This window comes from Vulpes vulpes, chromosome 7 (assembly GCF_048418805.1).
Source record: "Vulpes vulpes isolate BD-2025 chromosome 7, VulVul3, whole genome shotgun sequence".
NCBI classification, from domain to species: domain Eukaryota; kingdom Metazoa; phylum Chordata; class Mammalia; order Carnivora; family Canidae; genus Vulpes; species Vulpes vulpes.
The window spans coordinates 9,628,874-9,651,652 of record NC_132786.1 but is presented as its reverse complement, the minus strand read 5'-3'; the positions used below and the strand labels follow the sequence as shown (position 1 = coordinate 9,651,652).

General features: G+C 53.8%; 2 protein-coding genes across 5 annotated transcripts in view; one reads left to right on the top strand and one right to left on the bottom strand.

Moving 5' to 3' along the window:
- Positions 1–2,240: 2,240 nt before the first annotated feature.
- Positions 2,241–17,747, top strand: CLEC2L (C-type lectin domain family 2 member L). Of its 2 annotated transcripts, XM_072762903.1 has the most exons (5): positions 2,260–2,509; positions 11,381–11,455; positions 13,944–14,110; positions 14,978–15,078; positions 17,078–17,747. In XM_072762903.1, exons 1-5 carry the CDS (start codon positions 2,314–2,316, stop codon positions 17,187–17,189), a joined length of 651 nt encoding a protein of 216 aa, XP_072619004.1. In that variant the 5' UTR covers positions 2,260–2,313; the 3' UTR covers positions 17,190–17,747. The 2 variants fall into 2 exon arrangements, with proteins under 2 accessions (XP_072619005.1, XP_072619004.1); XM_072762904.1 differs by lacking the exon at positions 14,978–15,078 and having other exon boundaries at positions 2,241–2,509.
- Positions 17,748–21,654: 3,907 nt separating this feature from the next.
- Positions 21,655–22,779, bottom strand: part of HIPK2 (homeodomain interacting protein kinase 2) — a 195,666-nt gene continuing 194,541 nt past the window's right edge. For 2 of the 3 annotated variants that reach the window (XR_012002448.1, XR_012002447.1), the window contains exon 17: positions 21,655–22,515. The gene's annotated coding sequence lies outside the window, so the exon portion shown is untranslated. Of the gene's footprint in view, positions 22,520–22,779 lie in introns of all 3 variants that reach the window. The other variant, XR_012002449.1, reaches the window with a different exon arrangement.

Below are 22,779 nucleotides of genomic sequence, written 5' to 3'. Positions count from 1 at the left end.
CTCCCTGGTGTCCCACGGTAATGTGCCTTCTGGTTGCACATCCTAGGTGCCTTTGTTGACTTCTGGGCGTACACTAGTATGGTGGGAAGGCAAACTGACTTTCAAGCCCCATCAAAGGAAGAGGCCTAGAAACCTGCAATGTGTGTGCAGGTTAGGCCCTCAACCATATGGAGACACAGGATTTGTTGAGGACGAGGGACCATACATGAGGGAACAGATGCGGGATGGGGATGTGAGAGAGAAAATTCAGGGGAGAGCCTCAGGTGACTGTGGGTCAGCCAGGGAGGGAGTACAGGCTGGGTGAGAAGCCATTGAGAAGCCCTGGCCTGGAATCAGAAAACCCACCAGAGTGGGTTCGCCTTAGTGGATGCTCGCCTTAGTGGATGCTCGCCTTAGTGGATGCTCGCCTTAGTGGATGCTCGCCTTAGTGGATGCTCGCCTTAGTGGATGCCCGCCTTAGTGGTTGCTCGCCTTAGTGGATGCCCGCCTTAGTGGATGCCCGCCTTAGTGGATGCTCGCCTTAGTGGATGCCCGCCTTAGTGGATGCCCGCCTTAGTGGATGCCCGCCTTAGTGGATGCTCGCGTTAGTGGATGCTCGCCTTAGTGGATGCCCGCCTTAGTGGTTGCTCGCCTTAGTGGATGCCCGCCTTAGTGGATGCCCGCCTTAGTGGATGCTCGCCTTAGTGGATGCCCGCCTTAGTGGATGCTCGCCTTAGTGGATGGCCGCCTTAGTGGATGGCCGCCTTAGTGGATGCTCGCCTTAGTGGATGGCCGCCTTAGTGGATGGCCGCCTTAGTGGATGGCCGCCTTAGTGGATGCTCGCCTTAGTGGATGCCCGCCTTAGTGGATGCCCGCCTTAGTGGATGCCCGCCTTAGTGGATGCCCGCCTTAGTGGATGCCCGCCTTAGTGGATGCCCGCCTTAGTGGATGCCCGCCTTAGTGGATGGCCGCCTTAGTGGATGCTCGCCTTAGTGGATGGCCGCCTTAGTGGATGCTCGCCTTAGTGGATGGCCGCCTTAGTGGATGGCCGCCTTAGTGGATGCCCGCCTTAGTGGATGCCCGCCTTAGTGGATGCTCGCCTTAGTGGATGGCCGCCTTAGTGGATGCCCGCCTTAGTGGATGGCCGCCTTAGTGGATGCCCGCCTTAGTGGATGCCCGCCTTAGTGGATGCCCGCCTTAGTGGATGCCCGCCTTAGTGGATGGCCGCCTTAGTGGATGCTCGCCTTAGTGGATGGCCGCCTTAGTGGATGCTCGCCTTAGTGGATGGCCGCCTTAGTGGATGCTCGCCTTAGTGGATGCCCGCCTTAGCGGATGCCCGCCTTAGTGGATGCCCGCCTTAGTGGATGGCCGCCTTAGTGGATGGCCGCCTTAGTGGATGCCCGCCTTAGTGGATGCCCGCCTTAGTGGATGCTCGCCTTAGTGGATGCTCGCCTTAGTGGATGCCCGCCTTAGTGGATGCCCGCCTTAGTGGATGCCCGCCTTAGTGGATGCCCGCCTTAGTGGTTGCTCGCCTTAGTGGATGGCCGCCTTAGTGGATGGCCGCCTTAGTGGATGCCCGCCTTAGTGGATGCCCGCCTTAGTGGATGCTCGCCTTAGTGGATGCTCGCCTTAGTGGATGCCCGCCTTAGTGGATGCCCGCCTTAGTGGATGCCCGCCTTAGTGGATGGCCGCCTTAGTGGATGCTCGCCTTAGTGGATGGCCGCCTTAGTGGATGCTCGCCTTAGTGGATGGCCGCCTTAGTGGATGCTCGCCTTAGTGGATGCCCGCCTTAGCGGATGCCCGCCTTAGCGGATGCCCGCCTTAGTGGATGCCCGCCTTAGTGGATGCCCGCCTTAGTGGATGCTCGCCTTAGTGGATGCTCGCCTTAGTGGATGGCCGCCTTAGTGGATGCTCGCCTTAGTGGACGCTCGCCTGGCTGTCCGGTGTCCCTGGCCTTGCTGCCCTGGGACCGCTGCTGCCTCGCTGGTGTCCTCCGGTGCAGTCTGGGCCGCGGGCACCCCCCCCCCCCCCCCCCCGCGCCCTGGCTCCGCGACCGCGGAGGGGCCCCGCATTGTCCCGGCATCAGCCCCTCGACCTCGCTCGCGCCCTGGGGGCTGGGAGGTGCCGCCGCAGGGAGCCGCGCCGCTCGCTCCGCAGCCCCTGGCGCCCCGCCCAGGGAGGGGGGGCCGGCGGGGGGCGAAGCTGCCGCCGCCCCGCGCCTCCCTCGCGTGCCCCTCCCGCCCCGCCCGCGCCGGCTCCCGCGGAGGCTGCGGCTCGGCGGGCGGAGGCGCCGGGCTCCCGCGGCACAGAGCGCCCGGCGCGGCGGAGCGGGCCATGGAGCCGGCCCGGGAGGCCCCCGCGCGGACCCGGCCGCCGCCGCCCGCCGCCGCCCGCCCCGCGCCCGCCGCGCCCAGGCCGCGCTCGCCCGCGGAGGCGGAGGCGGAGGCGGAGGCCCGCGGCCCCGAGGCGCTGCTGCGGCGGTCGGGGTCGGGCTACGAGGGCAGCACCAGCTGGAAGGCGGCCCTGGAGGGTAAGCGCGCGGCGGCGGCGCGCGGCCCGAGGCGGTCGGGGTCACCTTGGCCGAGCTCCCGGAGGGCAGCGCTGCTCGCGGCGGGCGCGGGGACGGGGCTGGGACCGGCCGATGGGCGAGCAGAGACGGCGGCTGAAATCCGCAGCAGTGCAAGCGGCTTGGGCAGAGCGACAGGAGGTGTAGAGCCCGGAGACGTGCGGGTGCCCGCGGGAAGGGGGTGGGGGCTGTAGGGCCGGGGCCAAGGGGCACGGGGAGGGGGGGGGAGATGTGGAGACCGTGCCCGGCTCTTCCTTGCAAGGTCACGCGGACCACCCACCCCTTCCAGGCAGGTGGGCTCGGGGAGGGACCCCTGCTAGCCAAGGGGGCAGTAACCCACTGAAAAATAGATCTCAAGTTCCCGAGTTCTGTGGGGAAACTTTGTGGCTCCGGGTGGTGGGTGGTGTGGGAGATGCTCCAGTTGGCAAGGGAGGGGGCTGGCCCTCTGGACTTCTGGGTGCTGCTGGCAGAACCAGGGGATCTGGGCAGCGGTATTAGCTAGGGAAGCCCAGAGCTGTGGTCACCCAACCCGTAGGGACCAAGTATTATTAGAGAAGGAAGGCTTTCTGGAGTGGGTGACCTCTTGGGTGGGAGAAGGGCAGGGTGCACCAGGCTCAAGGAGCGTCACGTTCCGGGGCCAGGTGGCCAGAACCAGCCCGGCTCTTGTGGCAAACTGGACCCTGCAGTACCAGGCTGAGGGAAGGGATGGGAAGACAGGATCCTGGAGGGCCCAGACCGTGAGTGGCCACCCAGGCCTCGCCAGAGAGTTGGGACTTGGTTCTGCAGGAGCTGTTGAGAGGTTTTACATATAGAATGAGACGGTGGGTTTGCCCTGGGGAGAGTGGCCAGGTCAGTGAGGAGGGTAGAGTGGTGGTCGGCGGCGGGACCTGACCCGCACCTGCCTGGGCAGGTGCCTCGCCAAGGAAGGAAAGGTGAAGGCAGTAATGTTAGCATCTGACCTGGAGGCTAGTGGGGCAGGACGTGGACTGCCCGGGGAGGGGGCTCTGAAAACTCAGGAGGGAGGGTGGACTGATGCCTGGATGGGGATTTGGGACGAAGGAAGCAAAAGTGTTGGGTCACGGAGTAGAAGAGCCACTGCGGGCTGGGAAGAGCTGAGTTGAATAAAGGTGGACAAACCCCTCTCCCTGCCCGGCATTGTCGGATCTGCCTGTGATCCCTGCTTCCCTCCCGCCCAAGCTAGTTCTTGAAGTGGCTCCCGCCTTTTGCCTGTGTGTCTTCATTCAGACAGAAGCGGTCCTGCAGGAGCGGCCCTAACCTAACTCCAGCCCCCTGATGGTTAGGGCTGCCTCAGGGCTGATGTGGCCTCTTTCAATGCCTCTCCGGCTTGCTGGTTCCTATTTTACCTCCTGCCCCCAACTTTGACCCGTTCTGCTTCCTGCTCCCAACCTGGGCTGGGCCGACCACCTGCAGGAAGGCAGCCCAGTGGGACACTGGCCCTTCGGCCCCTGCAGAATCCAGCCGATCCGTACTCAGTGCCGACTTGTGGTCCCGCCTTGTCTTGCCTGTCCCGGTGTGGCTCTGCGTCTCATGCCACCTCTGTTTCTCCCCATGGTCCACTCGGAAGCAGCCCACCCTTAATGCCTGTGAGCCTCAGAGGCTCAGCAGCTGAGGCCTATGGACTGTTTTTTGTTTTGTTTTGTTTTAAGTAGGCTCCACACCTAGCCCAGAGCCCAGCATGGGGCTCAAACTCACCACCCTGAGATCAAGACCTGAGCTGAGATCAAGAGTTGGTCACTCAACTGATTGACCACCCAGGCACTCCCCTATGAACCTTTTATACAGTAGTTTTAGTATCTGGGTCTGAGTCCAGGGGGTTCTCCTCCACCGATGCTCCGAGGGCCTACTGAGTGTTCCCTGGGCACCCCCATCTCCTGTCAGAGGAGGGGAGCACAGGGACTAGGGCTGGTCTCTCCAGGGTGTTGCTGTGCAGGCAGAATCACAGGACGGGCTGAGGCAGGTGGTGAGATTCAAGGAACACAAACTCTGGAGTCAGGTAAACCTAGGCCAGAGCCTTCCGCCACTATGGACTGGCGGGTTTTCAAACTTGAGTCTCACTTTCCTTACATATAAGCTAGATAATGATTTCCACCTCTCAGGGCCACCCAGATAAAGGTGTAGAGGGGTACGCTGTGCAGGTGGCTCCTCTCCCTAGCTCTGCCCCTTGGCATCCTGCATCCCTGATTGGGGAGCTCAGCTGAAACCCTTTTTGACTGCTGGCCTGCCTACCTTGAGTCTGCTTCCCCTCCCCAACTGAAGTCCACATAACGAGCCCAGTTGCCTGACCCAAGACACTACCCATGATGGGATGATGGGTCGCCCAGGTCTGGAGACCAAGGGCCATGCAGCCCTTAGCAGCCTAGTACCTGTCTTGAGACAAGTGGGAGACTTTTTGACTGGATCATGCTAAACACTCAGGGGGGCCTATGCTCCTTTATTACCACGTGCCAGACGTTTCTGAAGCGCCTGCCATGTGCTGGACCCCATGCTGGGGGCTTTCACAGTACTGTCCCACTTACTCCTTGCACATACCCTCCAGGGACCGGTGAACACTATATCTGTTTTACAGATGGGAGACCAGACTCGGAGGGGCTAAGTGTCTTGCCCAGGGACACACGCTGCTTGCCAACGCATGTTTGCCACAAGGACCCTCTGACGTGAGAGTTCTTGTGTCGTCGGGCATGGACCAAGGACGTTGGGCTTCATGAAGCTCATTGGTCCGAACTGAATTGTATTTGTGATGCGTGTACCTCTCCTGCCCATGCTCCTCAGACAACCCTGCCACCTCCGGCATGGACATTTTTTTCCTTCTCACGGCTTAAGTGAAATGGAGAATTTCTTAAATGTAAACCAGGATTAGAGCTTAGGACTTCGTGACTTTCCTCCGATGAACAATTAACTTTATAAATAGAAAGCCAAACAGAAGTTCTCCTGATCAAGCCTTCTTCTCTTCCTGTGGCTATTACCTTTTCCTTCTACCCTTCCCCCACCCCCTAGCCTTGCGGGAGGGGCTGGGGAAGGTGACCCAGAGCTTCAGCCTGGGTTCTAGAAAGACTGGGGGTGATTGGAGACGGGGATATTTCTGGCATCGGGGGTGGGGATGGGGAAGAGCGGCCTGGGGGTACAGCGGGGGACAGAGTGATTCTGCATATCACCAGGCTATAGATTTTTCAGAGCTCACCAATTCTGAATTTTTAATGTTGAAAGTTTCTTGATTAGGCACCAGCCCACAACTTCCTGATCAAAACCACACACATGCATTTAGCAAAGCCTTTTAAAATTTAAAAATTACCAAACTCTACATTTGATAGTTTCAAAGAGTCAAGACTATGCTCACCAGACTCTGGCCCTGACAACTCAGAGAGATCAGTGGTGAGTCTCTTCTGGGTTCTGGGTGTGAGGCCGATGAGACATCTGTCCGAGTCGGGAGACAGATTTTCAGCTGTCCCTTCCGGCATGAGGCTCAGTCATATACATTTATAAACACAAATAACTGTACTTGCAAAGTCCATCTATTATGGACCATTGCATAGAAGGAATGATTGTAGAGTTAGACAATTTTTTTTTAAGATTTTATTTATTTAGTTGACACAGAGAGAGTGAGAGTAAGCAAGCACATGGGAAGCAGTGGAGGGAGAGGGAGAAGCAGGCTCTTCACTGAGCAGGGAGCCCGACGCAGGGCTCCATCCCAGGACCCCGGGATCATGACCTGAGCCGAGGGCAGACGCTTAACCGACTGAGGCACCCAGGGGGCCCCGAGTTAGACATTTCTTATGGCTTGAATTGTATCTCCCCCTGCCCCCCCCCCCCAAAGAAATGTGTTGAAGCCCTAACCACCAGCTCCCTCAGGATGGGATCTTATTTACAAATGTGGTCATTGCAAGTGTGATGAGTTAAGATAGGCACATCCTGGAGCGGGTGGGCTCCTAATCCAAGGTGACTGGTGTCCTCACAAGACAATGGTCACATAAAGTCAGAGCCACAGGAAGAAGGTCATGTGAGTAGAAGGCAGAGCCTGGAATGAGAGGACGGATGAGCCGGATGAGAAAGGTCGCCAGCACACCCTCAGAAGCCAGGAAGAAGCGAGCAAGGACTCCCCCAGATTTCAGGGGGAGTGCGGCCCCCTTGGCACCTTGACCGTGGACTTCTGGCCTCCAGAACTGTGAGACAATAAACTTGCGATGTTTGAAGCCATCTAGTATGTGGGGCTTTGTTACCGCCACCCTAGGAAACAACACAACATTGATTTGGATCATCAGGCCCCATAGCCGGCTCCCGTGGGTGCAGCTGGAACAAGGAAGCAGGACTCCCTGGAGCGTCCTTTTGCTGCCCACAGTGCCGTGTCCAGAGCAGTCGTCCCCGTGCAAGAATGAAGGGGTCCCGGGTTCTGGTGATATTGGAGAAACATGCGCGGGTGCCCCACCCCCAGAGAGCAGCTGTGTATCTGTGTGGCCTTTCCCACCAACTCAGCCGGGTTTAAGGCTAAGGACATTGTCATTCAGTGTAGCCAAATCCCCCTCAGGATTTTGAGTGCCAGTGGGTGCTCTGTTAACATGCAAGGCAAGGCTACTCTAGGGAATCCAAAGGGGAGGAAAGCATAGCCCTTTCCCTAAAGGAGCCTGTGGCTCATCATCATCATCATCATCATCATCCTGATGGCAATTGCTAACATTGGATCAGAGCTTGCTATGCTGGACACCGTGCTAAGCACTGAACATTAGCTTCTTGTAAAAAATTTAAGAGGCAGATACTACTACTCTTTCATTTTAAAGATGAAGAAAATGAAATAAAATAGAAGTGAAGTAACTCTGCCATGAAAAGTGGCATCTAGAAAGAGATGGAGCTGGAATTTGGGCCTGTGCATCTTCCATGCACAGACTTACAGTGCCAGTGTGTCCAGGCCTGGAAGGGGGCGGAGAGAGGAGAGAGGAAGGATCCGTACACACACTCATGAGACAGCTCAGGGGGGATCAGCCCTGCGACAAGCTGTCATTGAGGACAACCAAGCAGTGGGTGAGGGCAGGCATGAGTCTGTGCTCTTACCGTGTCTGCAGCCACCTGTTCCTGGACTCCTGGTCACTTGCCAGCACAGACCTTGCTCGTAGGAAGGATTTCAAAATGTTGCCTGCCCTTGCAGGTAAAGATGGCAGACTGAATGCATGCAGTTTTCCTCTTTCCTTCCAGAAGCCCATGAAAACAACAGTAAAGGGATTTTTTAAAAGGCCATAAGGACAAGGAGAACGAGAGAGAAGACAATAACAATACAGTTGGGAGCTAGGGATCAATGATGAGTGGCAACTGATCCTAGAGGCCTGCAGGGAGCAGAGGAGCAGCCTGAGTCACATGCAGGACCCCCAAAGTATGGAGAGGGGGGCACCAGTCATAATGGCACTGAGTGAAGACAGAGCTCAAACAGGAGGGCTGGTTGAACATTTTAGAAAGGATTTAGTTGCCCAGGTCCTCTTCCCTGCCCTGGCAGGAGCCTGAGGCTAAATCTGAGAGAGGGCTGAGAGGGCAGTACATTTGGGAGCAAGCAATTAGTGGGACATTTACATAATGAATGCTTAGGATGGCTTCCCAGCCTCTCCTCCTAGTCAAGCCTACACCCTTCAGGAGGGAACAGAAGAGCCTTCTACAGGAACTGGCCCACCCTAGGGGAAAAACCCGGGGAAGTTAGCATTCAGAGCACCCCGAGGACCACCCCAGCCTGGTCACTCTGCTGGGATCCCACAGCTGATAAGCCCCTCCCTGGGCTCAGAGGCTCCAATGGACTCTTTCTTCTTGCTTTAATCAGAAACAAATAACCAAGGATCTCCAGATATCTGAGGAAATTCTATGACATGGAAACTAGAGACCAAATGATCAGAAAAGAAAAAAAGCAATTTGGGGGAAACATAGACTATAGAGGGAGAAATAAACTTTCTATCCACCTCTCCTTTCTCCCCCCGCCCCCTCCAAAAAACTATCAGTCATATCCTCAAAGAGAGCAGAGAAAATATGGCATCATTTTTAAAAAAATATTTATTTATTTATTTTAGGTAGGGACGGGGCAGAGAGAGTCCCAAGCAGACTCCGTGTGGAGCACAAATGCGGACCCTGGAGGCCAGGCTGCTTCCTACCATGCTGAGATCAAGACTCAAGCCAAAACCAAGAGTCAGACACTCAACTGACTGCACCACCAAGGCAGCTCCCATATGGCATCATTACAAACAGGATGCTCTGAGAGGGGATCTTCAGAGAACAGTGGCAAACCACAACAAAACAAAACAAAAAACCCTGGAAATTAAACATAATTGCAGAAATGGAAAATTCAGGAGAGAGTAGGAAGATAAAGCTGAGAAAAACTTTCCAGGAAATAGAGCAAAAAGGCAAAAAAGATAATGGGTAAGAAAGAAAAAAGGAAAGAAACTCAGAGGACCAATTCAAGTGATTCAACATCTGAAGAATATGACCTCCAGAAAGCAGACAGAGAAAGTGGGTGAGAGGAAACCACTGATGATATAATTAAAGAAAATTTCCTGGAACCGAAGGACATGAACTTTCAGATTGAATGGGCCCACTGATTGCCTATTCTAGTGGGTGAAAATGGACTCAAACTAAGCATGGCATGTGTGATGAAATTTTTTAAAAATTTTAATTTATTTACTTGTTTGTTTTTTATTTATTCATGAGAGACACAGAGAGAGAGGCAGAGACACAGGCAGAGGGAGAAGCAGGCTCCCTGCAGGGAGCCCGATGTGGGACTGGATCCCATGACCCTGGGATCCCGACCTGAGCCAAGGGCAGATGCTCAGCCACTGAGCCACCCAGGTGCTCCGAATTTTTATTGTTAAATTCTTTTTATTTTTTTCTTTATTCATTTGATAGAGAGAGAGTGAGAGAGAGTGAGCAAGCACAAGCAGGGGAGTGGCAGGCAGGGGAGAGGGAGAAGCAGGCTCCTTGAGCAGGGAGCCTGACAAGGACTCTGATACCAGGACCCTGGAATCATGACCTGAGGCGAAGGCAGATGCTTAACTGACTGAGCCACCCAGGTGCCCCACGCATGATGAAATTTTAGAAGATTATGTGATAAAGAAAAGATCCTAAAAGCTTCCCAGGGCATGGGGAGTGGGGGCAGAAGCAATTGATATTAAAAAGATCATGGATGAGAATGGCTCTGGAGCCATTTTTCAAGAGCAACACTGGAGCTAGAAGACAAGTCATGCCTTCAATATTCTGAAGGAGAATTCTTTCCAACCTATAGTCTTCAGGGCTCTGGGTTCACAACTCTAGAGGCAGGACATGGTGAAAGTTTGCTGCTGGGGGATGTGCAGTGGTCCTGCTCTGCCCTATCTCAGGCACCTGTTGGAAGATGTGCTCCACCAAAGCAAGGGAGTCAACCAAGAAAAAAGATGTTGTAGGACAGAAGGTGCGGGAGAGGCCGCACACGAGGGAGGCAGAGAGGTCCTCAGGCTGCTGGCCAGGGGAGCTTCCAGGGTGGCAGGTGGGCTTAGAAGGCAAAATCAGGGGTGCCTGGGTGGCTGAGCTGGATAAGCAGCTGCCTTTGGCTCAGGTCATAATCCCAGGGTCCTGGGATAGCCCCACCTCAGGCTCCCTACTCAGCGGGGAGTCTGCTGTGCCCTCTGCCCCACCCCCACTTGTGCTCTTGTGCTGTCTCTCTCAAATAAATAAATAACATCTTTTTAAAAATTTTTAAAAAGAAGGTAAAATCAGATTGGAACAGCTCAGAAGGTTCTGAGGGACACTACTTCAAGAGCATTATTAGGGACTGGGTGTTTGTCAATCAACAGATGAATGGCTAATCAACAACAAATATATACATATACAACAAATATATATATATATATATGTATATATATATATATTCATACAATGGAATACTATTCAGCCATAAAAAGGAATGCCATTCTGACACATCGTACAACATGGATGAACCTTGAAAACACTAGCTTAAGTGAAATAAGTCAGACACAAAAGGACAGATAATGTATGATTCCCCTTCTATGAAATCTCTAGAATAGGCATATTCATAGAGACAGGAAGTAGATTAGAGGTCACCAGGGGCTGTGGGAGGTGGGAACTGGGAGTGGATGCTTCAATAGTACCGAGTTTCTGTTTGGGGGGTGAAAAAGTTTTGCAAATAGACAGTGGGGATAGTTGCACAACAGCATGAATGTAATTGATGCCGCTGTGCACTTAAAAATGGTTAAAATGGCAACTTTTATGTTCTATTTTATGACAGTAAGAGAAACTTAAATAGAGTCTGTGTCGAAAGTGGAAAAGGGTTCTTCCATTAAAAATAAAATAAAAATTTTCAGTGATGCCAAAAAAATTAATAAAAATCAGAAGGCGGGGGAAGGCAGCGGGTCAGGGGAGGTTTGGTGAAGAGGGTGGACGGTGTGAAGCTGGGCAGGATTCCAGAGGTAGCAGCGGTGGAGAAGAGCTCTGGGGGGGAGGACCCAACCCCAGGGCTGTGAGCACGGGCTGGGTTCTTTCAAGGAGTCCACGTGGCTGACCCTGGGGAGGAGGTAGGGAAGCAGCAGGAGAGGAGGACTGAAAGCTCTGACCGCTGCGGGAGGGGCAAGGGCAGAGCCTTGGAGGGAGGGGTTCGGGGCAGCAGTGTCACAGATCCGGAAACGGGCTCTGGAACAGAGGCTCTCAGGCCTCAGCGCGCATCAGGTTCCTGCAGAGGGCTTGGAAAAACTCAGGTTGCCGGGTCCAGGCCAGGGTTATCCCAGGATCAGGACTCGGGGCTGGCGGTGGGGCTTGGCAGCGGGGTGGATGGCTGGGTACTGACCCGCTTTCTTCTCTCCTCAGACACCACCACACGTCTCCTGCTGGGGGCCATCGCGGTCCTTCTGTTCGCCATCCTGGTGGTGATGAGCATCCTGGGTGAGCATGGATGTCAGACATTTACGGGAGTCAGTGTGTACACACCTTGTCAGTATCACGTCTAATTAGGTAAAGAAAGGTTCCAGATGCACCACGTATTCTGTGGGGCACGAGGCTTAGGAAACACACTGCTGCTGTTTCTAGGTGAGAGTTTAGCCTAAAATAATATATGCACACGTTGACTCCACACGTCCCCTTTACGGAGCCACACGGGGAGGTAGTGAGGAGACTCCGGTACTATTCCGTACATGCCACGAGGATGCAGAGCCAGCTTGAGGTGAGTTAGACACTGCTTCTTGGAGGAGAGGGTTTTGGGATGAGAGCCTTTACAGATCACATTCATTCATTTAACACACATTTAGGGAGCACTGCTGTGTGTTAGGCCCCCTAAATGCTGAGGATTAAAAAAAAAAAAAAAAGAATGAGTTATGACATCATCTCCTCTGTCCAGTTACGGAGGCATCACTGCCCCGGTGGTGGGGGTGGGGGCTTCTTATGTGGGATGAAAGGGAGAAAGGAATAAAAGGGAGGAAGTCCTCTAAGAACAGGCAAGGCTGTATGACCAGGAGATTGGGCTGCTTTCAACGGATTCAAGTCAAAGTGTGTTGTGGGCTCTGATGGGTTTGCAAAGTGATTTCAGTGCCTCTGTCTTTAATCTTTGAGGAGCACCATAAGACCAGAGGCAGGCGCCTGCAAAGGGGAGGAAGGTCCATTGACAGCATTAGCTCCCATGAAATCCTCACCTTTGGACGTGCATGATAATCAGGGGCTTTGTGGGTGTTTGGAAAAGAATATGGTGACCATTGGTGCCAGCTTAGATTCACCTAGAATAATTACTACAAACTAAGTTGGTTTCCTTTTGTCTTCGTGCTAGCTTGGGAAGGTCAGAGCCATGCGAAGACATAGTGTGTTGTGATTGTAGTAAAGGACAATAGAGTCTCTTTGGAGGTCCTTGTGGAAAGTAGTTGAAATGTGGCCACACCATGCTCAATACTTCCCAAGTGGTCCTGCGGCTCACTGAGCAGATATGCCAGAGTGTCGATGATTTAATTGGTGTCGAGTGGCCCTAGATCCCTAGAGGCTGGAGTACTGTGGGCCTGTCCTTGGCTCTGTCTTTGTCTACATTTTAATCAATCACTTGCATGAAAACAAAAAGATGCGTATGGAATTTGTAGGTGATACGAAGATGCTCAGGATGACAGATGAAGGATGTTTAATATGACAGGGTGGAAAAAATCAAGATCAAAATTAATCTTTCAAAACTCAGATGAGCCAGTGTGAATGAGATAAAGGTGGAAGAAATAAGAATAAAATCTTCAAATGGATTGAAAAAGTGATTTCTATATGTTCTGGATGTGGGGGGAGACCTGGCTTGGAAATAGATCACATGGAAACAATCGAAGAGTATTTTCTGCCCACCCAGAAAAGCACGCATGCACATACCCACTGTTTCTTTTCATGGACATGGTCTGTAGCCTGGAAGGAGCCCATAGCAACTGGAAGGAGTGTGGCAATCACTGTTGTTGGGGGTAAGACCACATCTGGTGTGTTCTGGTCTGTTCTGGTGGCAGCATTTTGGTGACAATGTGGACACACCGCAGTGAGCCAGGCAGGATGGAGAAGGGTGTGGACAGCATCCTCTCCAAGAAGCTGTGGAAGAGATGGTGCCCACTGAAACCTGGATGTGAGAAGGCTGGCATCCTTCTTCGAATAGGCGGTAGAAGGTGGACTGGGCTTGCTCTGAGTCACTCCAAGGCCAGATCCTAGACCTGTAGGGCCAGGCAGGTTGGGACTCAGCTGAAAATGAACTTGACAGCAGTTCAGCAGTGGAACAGGTTGAGCTGTTACTAATGAGGGCATGGCCAATGAGATCAGGCCCACCAAGCCTGCAGATGGTTCCCACCCTGGTTGGAAAGCATGGACGTGTGGTCTCCAGGTCCTGATTTCTAGATCTGTGTTTCTGCACTTCCATGCCTTGGGGAGTTTGGGGAGAGAGAGGAGATCTTAACCCAGGGGCTAATCTGCTGTCACTTCCCCTGGGGGTGATACTGCCTCCAAACCAGCCTCTAAATTTCCCTTCCTTGTTTATTTTTTAAAAGATTTTTTCAAGACGGGGGGTGGGCAGGGAGAGCGCACAAACAGGGAGGAGGATCAGAGGGAGAGGGAGAGGCAGACGCCCCACTGAGCCGGGAGCCTGATGAGGAACTCAATCCCAGGACGCTGAGATGATGACCTGAGCCTGAAGGCAGACCATAACCCGCTGAGCCACCCAGGTGCCCTTTCCTTCCTTATGTATTTGGTCACCAACCTCTTACCTGCCAGGCACTTTGAGAGGTGCTCATCTGGGAAGACAGCCACCTGGGTCATCACCGGAGGGCACCAAAGTCAGGCAGGTGGAGGGAGCTTTGGGTCACTGAGCGGGATTCTTCAGGCCCGGGCAGGGGCCAGGTGTGCTGTGGACACTGAGTCCCCTCCATCTCCCCTGCAGCTTCCAAGGGCTGTATCAAGTGTGAAGCGCCCTGCCCGGAGGACTGGCTGCTCTATGGAAGGAAATGCTACTTCTTTTCTGAGGAGCCAAGAGACTGGAACACAGGCAGGCAGTACTGCCATACTCATGAGGCCGCGCTGGCTGTGATTCAGAGCCAGAAGGAGCTGGTGAGCGCTGGGCTGGGGGTGTCCTTCGGGGAGAACCCCGCTGCTGGGATCTGGCATCCCCTGTGACATGTTTCCAGAGCACGTGTGCCTGGGGTGTGCTGGTGGGCCCTGTAGGGTCCAAGCACATTTCCGAGGGGCTCCTGTTCCACTGCTGTTGTGAAAGCCAGTGATCTCAATCCAAGGCTGGTTTGCTGAGCTCAACTCAGCATCATAAAGTGTGAGGATTACAAATCATAAATGGGCTCGTGAATAAAGAACACACTGGCACCTTCTACTGGTCCAAATCAGGACATGAGCACCCACTGAACACCCGAAACAGTTTTATCAGTAGAAATGGGAAAGACACACAGTGAATGACTGTTGCTCACTTTGGATTCTGAGGGTAACAGTGGCGATCCGAAATAGCAGGTAATCTCACAGTCACTTCCGTTTGTCTCTGATAAACAGTATAATGTCTCCCTGCTGCAGAGAGAGGCCCAGCAGTATGTGCGTAGGAGGACAACCAAATTGAACGTTGTGCTTTGTCCCAGATAATCCATCAAATGGGCAATTCCAGGCTTCCTGCAAATCAGGAATGCTGACTGGCAGGCTGGACCGCTGAGCTAGGAGGACAAATCTTGTTCCAGGTGCCCTGCTCTGGTGGGCATGCTCCCAGGGCCCACGGCCTAACAGCTGCTGAGAGGGAGGTCAGTGTGAGTGCAGGGCCCTCTCTGACCCCAGCTCCTTACTTTCAGGGTGCAGTGAGGGATTCCCTTTTCAGTGTCTGTGTATCTGGGAGCCCAGTCTTCTGATCTGAGGTTAGTCCTGGGATGTATGAAAAGTTGGGAGACTGCAGAAAACTCGGGCTTTTCTCTTTCCTTGGTACAGGAGTTTATGTTCAAGTTCACACGGAGGGAGCCCTGGATTGGTCTGCGCAGAGTCGGGGATGAATTCCACTGGGTCAACGGGGACCCGTTCGACCCAGACACGTGAGCTGAGGCTTCATCTTCTGGCCACTAAGACTGGGAAGGGCCTAGCTCCCCAGACAGCACCTCCCTATGGAGAGAGAACCAGTCGGTTCTGTGCTCGCTAGAGCTAGTGACCTCAGGGCTCAGCAGCATGTGGCCGAGATCATGATAATGAAGATGGCTTTACTTCTGGCTCTCTATCCCCTAATGCCCAGCCTGGTTCGGCGGCTCTCCTGTATGTGGTCATCAGAGCTTCCTGCTAATGGGGCCCAGGTTCCTGCCATCTTGTGGCTCCCCACCCATGTAGATGCTCATCTGCATGGCTCAGTGTGGCTCAGAGGAAGGGGAAGACATGCCCTAGATGTCCCTCTTCTGTCTTGGCCAGAACGTAGCCACATGACCATAGCTGCCTTTGAGGGAGGGGGGATGGGGCCTCTATTCTGGGCAGCTGTGTGTTGCCTAAACATTTTTCCTATGGAAGAAAGGGGCTCAGGCCCCTGGGCACCGTGAGTCCTCTCTTAGAGAAAACACCGCTGGAGTATGCTGGTAGTGTGTGCAGTGCTGGGATTGCTCACACGACATGAGAGTGTGATGAGGTGGCAGGTGTGTGATATCAGGGACTGGTTTGCAGGGGCGCTGGGGGCAGTGGTCATGGGTGGTGGGGGTGGGAGTGTCTGGCTGAGGCAGTGGAGGTAGTGATAGTGTGTGTGTGTGGGGGTGATCCAGGCTTAGGGGAACACAGAGGAGGGCATATAGGGGAATAAGAACCCAAATTCCTAGTCCAGACCCTAATAGGCCCTGAGGAGCCTGGTGGGGGCACATCTGCTCACATGATGATGATGATGGAGGAGGGTCCACAAGGTATAAGAAGTGGGAGGGCACCCAAGAACCCCTGACCCTCCACCATGGCTGGAAGCTGGTGATCAGCTACCTTCCCATTTGAGGCTGGCTCAGGGCTATATTAGTCCCTGTGACTCCGGGGGGTGAGCATCCAGTCAGCCTCTTCCCTCCTTTGCCCCGGCTCCTGTGCCCTTCATTTTGCACCTCTCTTTGTCTTCATTTTCTCTTCCTTTTCTTCTCTTTCCTTTTCCTGCCTTCATCCCAGATCTATCCTTAGAGCTGCTGAGATGTCTTGCACTTTCTGCCCCTTTCTCTTCCCTTCTGATAGCTTCCTGCTCCCAGAACCTGGGAGAACCCTGGAGGCTGGGGTTCCCAGCATGCTGACCATCGGCCAACCAAAGGGCCTTTGGGCTGTGTCTCCCTGGCTCTGAGGTGGTCCTGCCCGGCACTCCCTCTTGAGGTCCTTCTGGTGCCCTTTCTTGTGAGACCCCAGCTCCAGCCTCGGCAGGGGCCTCAGATCAGGCTGACCAAGTGAGATTAAGAAGAAATCTTGAAATTCCATGGAATGATTTTAGCTAGAAAGGACCCTCATCCCCTACATCTACCAAAGATGGCAGTGAGTTCGTGGGCAACACAGCATGGGTAGCAAAGGCTGGGGTTAATCAGGTCCACCCCTGTGATGTAGTTTCATTCAGCTCATCTCTGCTGAGCAATTCCTATGCTAGATGCTCTGTGCTGTAGGGGAGCCAAGACAAGAGAGGCATGGAGCCCACTGCTCAGGAGTGACCACCCGGGGGACTGGTGGGGACAGACAGACACAGGCTTCCATGAAGCTGTGATGAGTGGTGCCCCCTGGCTCAGGCAGGTGCTGCGGGGCAGAAGGGTGGGCAGAGGGTGGTCCTGAACACGATACTGGCTCATGGCACAAGCGAGTTGACTCTGGAAGGATGGGAAAGTGCAGGGTGTGTTCAGGAGATGTCTGTGGGCATCCCCAGGGTGGGTGGCTGGAACCATGGTGACCATAGTACATAGACAATGGGGAGGAGCCACACTAGAAAGTTCTATAAGGGGCTAAAAGTACTGGAAGGTGGCTCCAGAGGGAGGGACAGGTCAGGGCAGTCCAGTGATGGACTATGTGTGACAGGTTGTAAGTGCCTGCTCTCTTGTCTTCTGGCCACAGGTTCCCCATCTCAGGCCTGGGAGAGTGTGTCTTCGTGGAGCCCACCAGGCTGGTGTCAACGGAGTGTCTGATGACCCGGCCCTGGGTGTGCAGCAAGATGGCCTACACATGACGTGGGTCAGGCCAGCAGTGGCCCTCCAGTCAGGCTCTGAGACCTGCCTGCCCTAGGTTCCTCTCCCAGGCGAAGCAGTGAGGAAGGGGGGCCTCTGCCTCGGCCTCTGCTCCAGGCCACACAGCCCTGGTTCCTGGTCTCCTCGGCCCCAGGCAGGTCCTGTGGCTTAGCAGTCGAATCCCACATGCTCAGTAGCGTAGGCATCTCCCAAACACACACATGCACGCATGCACAGGCATGCACACAGTCTCTTCTGGAGTTCAGAGTCCAGCCTTAGTCACCCCAAGTCCCTTCCTGGTCCCACGCTGTAATATTTCTTCCCCATGTATCCCTGGTGCTTGGAGGAAGGATGGGCACTGACACAGATTGCATTACTGTCTGCACAATCATTTCTCTCCTGGGTGCTGGGGAGGCAGGGAGGGTGGGCTGCCCCACATGGGGCCCCCTACAGCCACCCTCTTGGCCTTGCCCAGGGTTCTCAGGCAGGCCCCTGCTGTGTCTGTGGTGCTGTTGTGTTGGTCACTGATGGAATAAAGAGATGACTGGCATCTAGAAAAACCTGCTGCCATTTGTTCTGGGGTTATGGCTTGGGGGAGGGACAGAGGGCCACATCTCTGGGTGCCTGTCTGGGAGGAGCCACCACCAAGGTGGCACTGAGGACAAAAACACGTTCTGTGGCCTCAGGGCACCATTTAATTCTACTGGGCTACTGAGTTATTCTTAGATGTCTGATGGTGTGCTCCATCTGGTTCCTTCATTACTATTCAACTCAATATGACAAACGTTTATTCACATCACACCTACCACGTACCAGACACCATGCCAGGCATGGGGATCAACAGTTTTATCCCCCAGGGAGCACACAGGGAGCAGAGGCAACAACTTAGGAAGTGCCAGAATGTTCTGGAACACAGTTGAGGGATGATTTCTTCTGCCTTAGGGGAGAAGGCAGTGCAGTGAGCGGGAGGATTAGCCCAGCAGAAAAGCTGATGTTCATGGTGAGTGGGATAACAGTGCATGCAGGTCCTATGGCCTTTTCTTCCTTGGTCGGCCTAGGGAGGAGTTGGGTGTCTGGCTGCTTCCTGGGCCTGTGGAGGCTCCAAATGCTGCCCCCCAGCACAATACACCTGGAGCCCCAGAACTTGCCCCGGTGGGGCTCCGGCCTCCCCAGCCTCCTCTCTGCAGCTGGCTCTGGCTGAGATGCGGGCAGCCTGCCTGTGAGCAGGGTGTAGGGGAATCTGGGTCATGGCCCATTTTCAGAAAGTAGATCAGAGGGAAACCAGGTCCTGCTTTGCTCTGCTCAGTCCTTTTACTGTTGGTTTGTGGACAAAACTGTCAGCTGGGTTTTGCTGAAGTTTCCACATGCTTCCCAAATATCCAGTAAAATACAGGCAATTTTGTGATTTCCTATTTTGTCTTTGGTGGGAAGCCAGTGAGGAACCAGAGAGACCAATAAAGAGGTGATAGTCATTCAGTGCTGCGGTGGCGCTGGTGGGGGTGACAGGAAGCTCGGCACCTTCCCAGTGCGGGTGGGGGCGCTGGTGGAGCCGCTGAGGACTGAGGTAGCGGGCGGTCAGCTGCACAAATGCTACTTGGGGGACGGGGGGAAGGACCAGGGTGTCTCCCTCCCACCTATTACGTCGGGCACAGGCCCGTGGTCCTCACCAGGATCTCCCCATCAAGGACGGTGAGGCTCAAAAGCCTCGCATGTGGTACCCACAGAAATGTCTGAGGCAAGAAGTGCTGCCGCAGGCAGTGAAACTGTGCCTGGCAGGTCCCGAGGCCCGGGGGAGAGTAGCACCCGGCCAGGGGCTTCTGAGCGGTGAGCTGTGCTCCAGTCCTGCCAGGTGGTTCAGGTGGGGAGAACGGGCAAGGAGGGGGCAGGAAGGCAGCAGCGTGACAAGGCAAGGGACGATGGACCCATGCATTCGGATCTCACCTCTTACTCAGGTATCCAAAGCCTGCCACCTGCGGCTTCCAGGTGCACACTGGCCAATGAGCTCTCCTGACCTTGGGTTCCTCCGGGGAACACACCACAAGGCTAAATCAGTTTAGCAGCTAAAGGAACCCTGACTCGGGGTTGCCAATGCTTTTCGGTTTTCCTACCTGGTTCATACCAAGGAGGGACCATACCAAGCACAGGATAGGAACGAGACACTGGCCGCCAGACTTCAGAAATGTAGGCGATTCTTCCCCAGGTGAGAACTGGCTAGGAGCCTCGTGCTCCCACGTGGGCTGAGCCCGGCCGGCCAGCTGCAGCGCCCATGGCAGCCGCCCCGAGGGTAGGCACCCCGCCCCACTTCTCGGCGCTGCAGCGCGCCTCTCCCTCCACCTGGAGGGCCCAAGGGAGCACCCTTCCCGGGGCCCCACTCCTTAGCCCCGTCGGAAGACTTTGCCCTGCCGAGGCGTCCCCCCTGGCGTTGAGTGTGCTTACCTTGGGAGCCCGGGCTGCTGCTCCCTGGGTGGATTGGAACCCAGATCCCAGATACCAGGCCCATCCTCAGTGAACCGCTGGAACGGGCAGGGCTCCGGTAGAAGGCTAAGCACGCACCCCAGGGCCTACTCAGATGGTCTCTGTGCAGGTGGAGGACGATAGGGAGGACTGTGTAGGCCTGCGGTGCTCTGCTGCCAGGTCAGCCGGTGTCTGCTTAGTCTCCCTCCTTCCTGCAAGGTCAGCATTGCCTGCCCACACTTACAGGTGAGGAACAGATTCAGGGAGGTTAAGGGACTGGCTGCATATCACATAGCTAGCAGGTGGCGGAGGCGGGATTTGCACCCGCACCCACCGCACAGGGCCCTTGGGAAGCCACTTATGTGGCAACATGTCCCTTGCCTAGCCAGCTCTGAGGCCAGCTCTGAGGAGGGATGGTTGGGAGGGTGCATGTATGTGCAGGTGTGGGGCCACCCTGGGAAAACAAGTTAGATGCCCCCAGGCAATTCTTTTTCTGGACACTTTTGTCTCCAGATGATTTTCATATGGATCACCCACCAAAAGTGGGGGTAATGCATATAATGCCTTCTATCCTTTTCTTCCCTCAAGGTCTGCCTAGAGCCTCCCTCCCACCTTCCAGGACAGCAGGGTCTCTTGGGGACCACTTCCTCCCCCCTCAAACTTCCCACACTTTGAGCCTCTCATGTGGCTGGAGTCTCCTACCTTGTCATCTGTGACTCCTCTCTTCACTTCATCTGACCACTTCATCACCCAGTTACAAACCCCCGGATGGTAGGGATTGTGTTGTGGGCCTCTTTGTAGCACACATAGCTCAAAAGATGGTTCCCATGACGGTTGGATTGCCCACAGCGCCGTGAACTGTGTGCCCCAGCGGGAGATAGCAGAGGCTGCTATGGTCAGCTTTGTCTTTCAGGTTCTGGTGGCCATGGCATGGTTTTAGAGGCACAGCAAAGATGAATCTTTCATGTGTTTTGCTTCAATTAAATGAGCTCACTCACATTCCTTAAGTGTGCACATACCAGGTGGGCTGAGTGGCGGTGGCCCAGAGATATAGCGGGGGAGAGCTGCCTCAGCCTCGGAATGTCCTCTGCATCCTGCCCAGAGCCCCACTAATGAGGACGTGGTTGTGAATGGAAACCAGGCATCGCTGACTGGGCTTGGCTGCTGACGGCTCTGGTGTTCACCATGATAACCGTGCTAACGTCACCGTGTCATTCTGTAGAAGGTGACCTGGTTTTCCAGAAAGGCCTGCTGAATGCTTACACGAGGAGGGGGTGGAGGTGGGTGCGGCACCTGCCTCCTTTCTCTTCTTGGTCTGCAAACAGCTCCAGGTTGTAAGTATGGGACTCAAACTGGGGGCATCTGGAAAGCCTCCTGCAATCTCCATCAGAGATTCCTGCTCTCTGTCAGGGCGCTCCGGAGTGGAGACAGAGGAGGTGTGGCTCCAAAGACCTGCTGGAGAGTAGTCTGGGGCTAGCTCTGGTGACAAGCAGCCACGGAGCTCAGGCCACTGTGTTAAACCTCTCCAACCCCAGGCTTCACCTCTCTAAAGCAGAAATTATGCCTGCCCTGTCTGCCTCACACGTATTTGAGAATTGTAGGGTTTAGAATTTCAGGGGTTGGAAATTAGTCCCCAGTATCGTGATTCATGAGGCCCAGAGAGTTTAAGTAACATGTTCAGGGTCACAAAGCTAGTGGTAGAGCTAAAACTCAGGTCTTGTGGCACTCCTGTTCCCTGTTTATACTCTTATTATTGCATGTGTCATGCTTTGTTTACTTGTTCACCAGCCTTGCAGCAGAAGTATAAGGATGGCGAACAAAGGATCCTCACACTTCTTTGTTTCTCCAGCATCTGGTACATATAGACGGTGCTCAATAAATATTATGTGTTGAACTAAACTAACCCTGACCACTAGTTCCAATGCTCTTTCCTCTACACCATGCTATCTCTGATCCTGGAAACCTCTGCTTCCAGCTCAGCCTCCCACAAAGTATGAAAACTTGCACATGTGGTTTTTTTTTTTAATTTTTATTTATTTTATAATAGTCACATAGAGAGAGAGAGAGAGAGGCAGAGACACAGGCAGAGGGAGAAGCAGGCTCCATGCACCGGGAGCCCGATGTGGGATTCGATCCCGGGTCTCCAGGATCGCGCCCTGGGCCAAAGGCAGGCGCCAAACCGCTGCGCCACCCAGGGATCCCCTTGCACATGTTTTAGAGAAAAAGATAAGCAAGATGCTCAACGGCCTCACAATTCCCATTAGGGTCCTGTAGTTTATAGCACAGAACCTATCTAAGCAAATACATACACATCTAAGACAAACTGGGATAACAATGACAACTAATACTAATTAAGAGTTGATTTTAATTAGCACTGTGCTAAGCACTTTACACATGAAGTACCAGGCTCAAGGTAAGTGCTTAAAAAAAGATGTTATTGGGGCCCATGGGTGGCTCCATTAAGCCTTGAACTCCTATCTTGGCTTGGATCTTGATCTCAGGGTCTTGATCCAGAGTCATGAGTTCGGGCCCTGTGTTGGGCTCCCCACTGGGCATGGAGGCCACTTAAAAAAAAAAAAGGTATTACTATCTTTTTAAATTATAATGTAAGTTGAGTAGTACACTAGAGTATGGGCAGTAATGCCCAAATTTCAGAGGCTAACAAAGTAAAGATCTTTTTTTTCTTTGCTCATACCATAGACTAAGCAGGTCAGGGAAAGGAACAGCTTTGCTCCATCCAGGGCCTTTGGATGTAGCTGTTCACAAAGGATGTGTTTCAGAAGATGTGGTAGACGTGACTGCCGTGCAAGCCTTTTCACTTCCCTTCTGGGTGCATGGAAAGATCATATTTCTCAGGCTCTTTGAAGCTAGTGACTTGCTTTAACCAAAAAAAAAAAAAAAAGAAAAAAAAAAGAAAAAAAAAGACACATGTCATTTCTAGGTAGAAGCATTTAAGAGCCAATGCACACGTCTTCATATATTCCCTCCTCTCCCCAACTGTGATTTGTTGGTTTGGAAGTTTCATAAAGGTGAGACATCCTGGGATGCTAAGTTGCTATGTAGGGGACAGGTTTCCTGGACACTTGTCTGGCTGTGCAGCAACCTGTGCGAGTGAGAAATCAAGCCTCTGAGATTTGT

Excerpts from the sequence above, each read along its gene's own strand:
- CLEC2L (XM_072762903.1), top strand. The coding sequence starts at position 2,314 with ATGGAGCCGGCCCGGGAGGCCCCCGCGCGGACCCGGCCGCCGCCGCCC. Across the intron at positions 2,510-11,380 it reads CTGGAAGGCGGCCCTGGAGG|ACACCACCACACGTCTCCTG; the intron begins GTAAGCGCGCGG and ends TTCTCTCCTCAG. Across the intron at positions 11,456-13,943 it reads GGTGGTGATGAGCATCCTGG|CTTCCAAGGGCTGTATCAAG; the intron begins GTGAGCATGGAT and ends TCTCCCCTGCAG.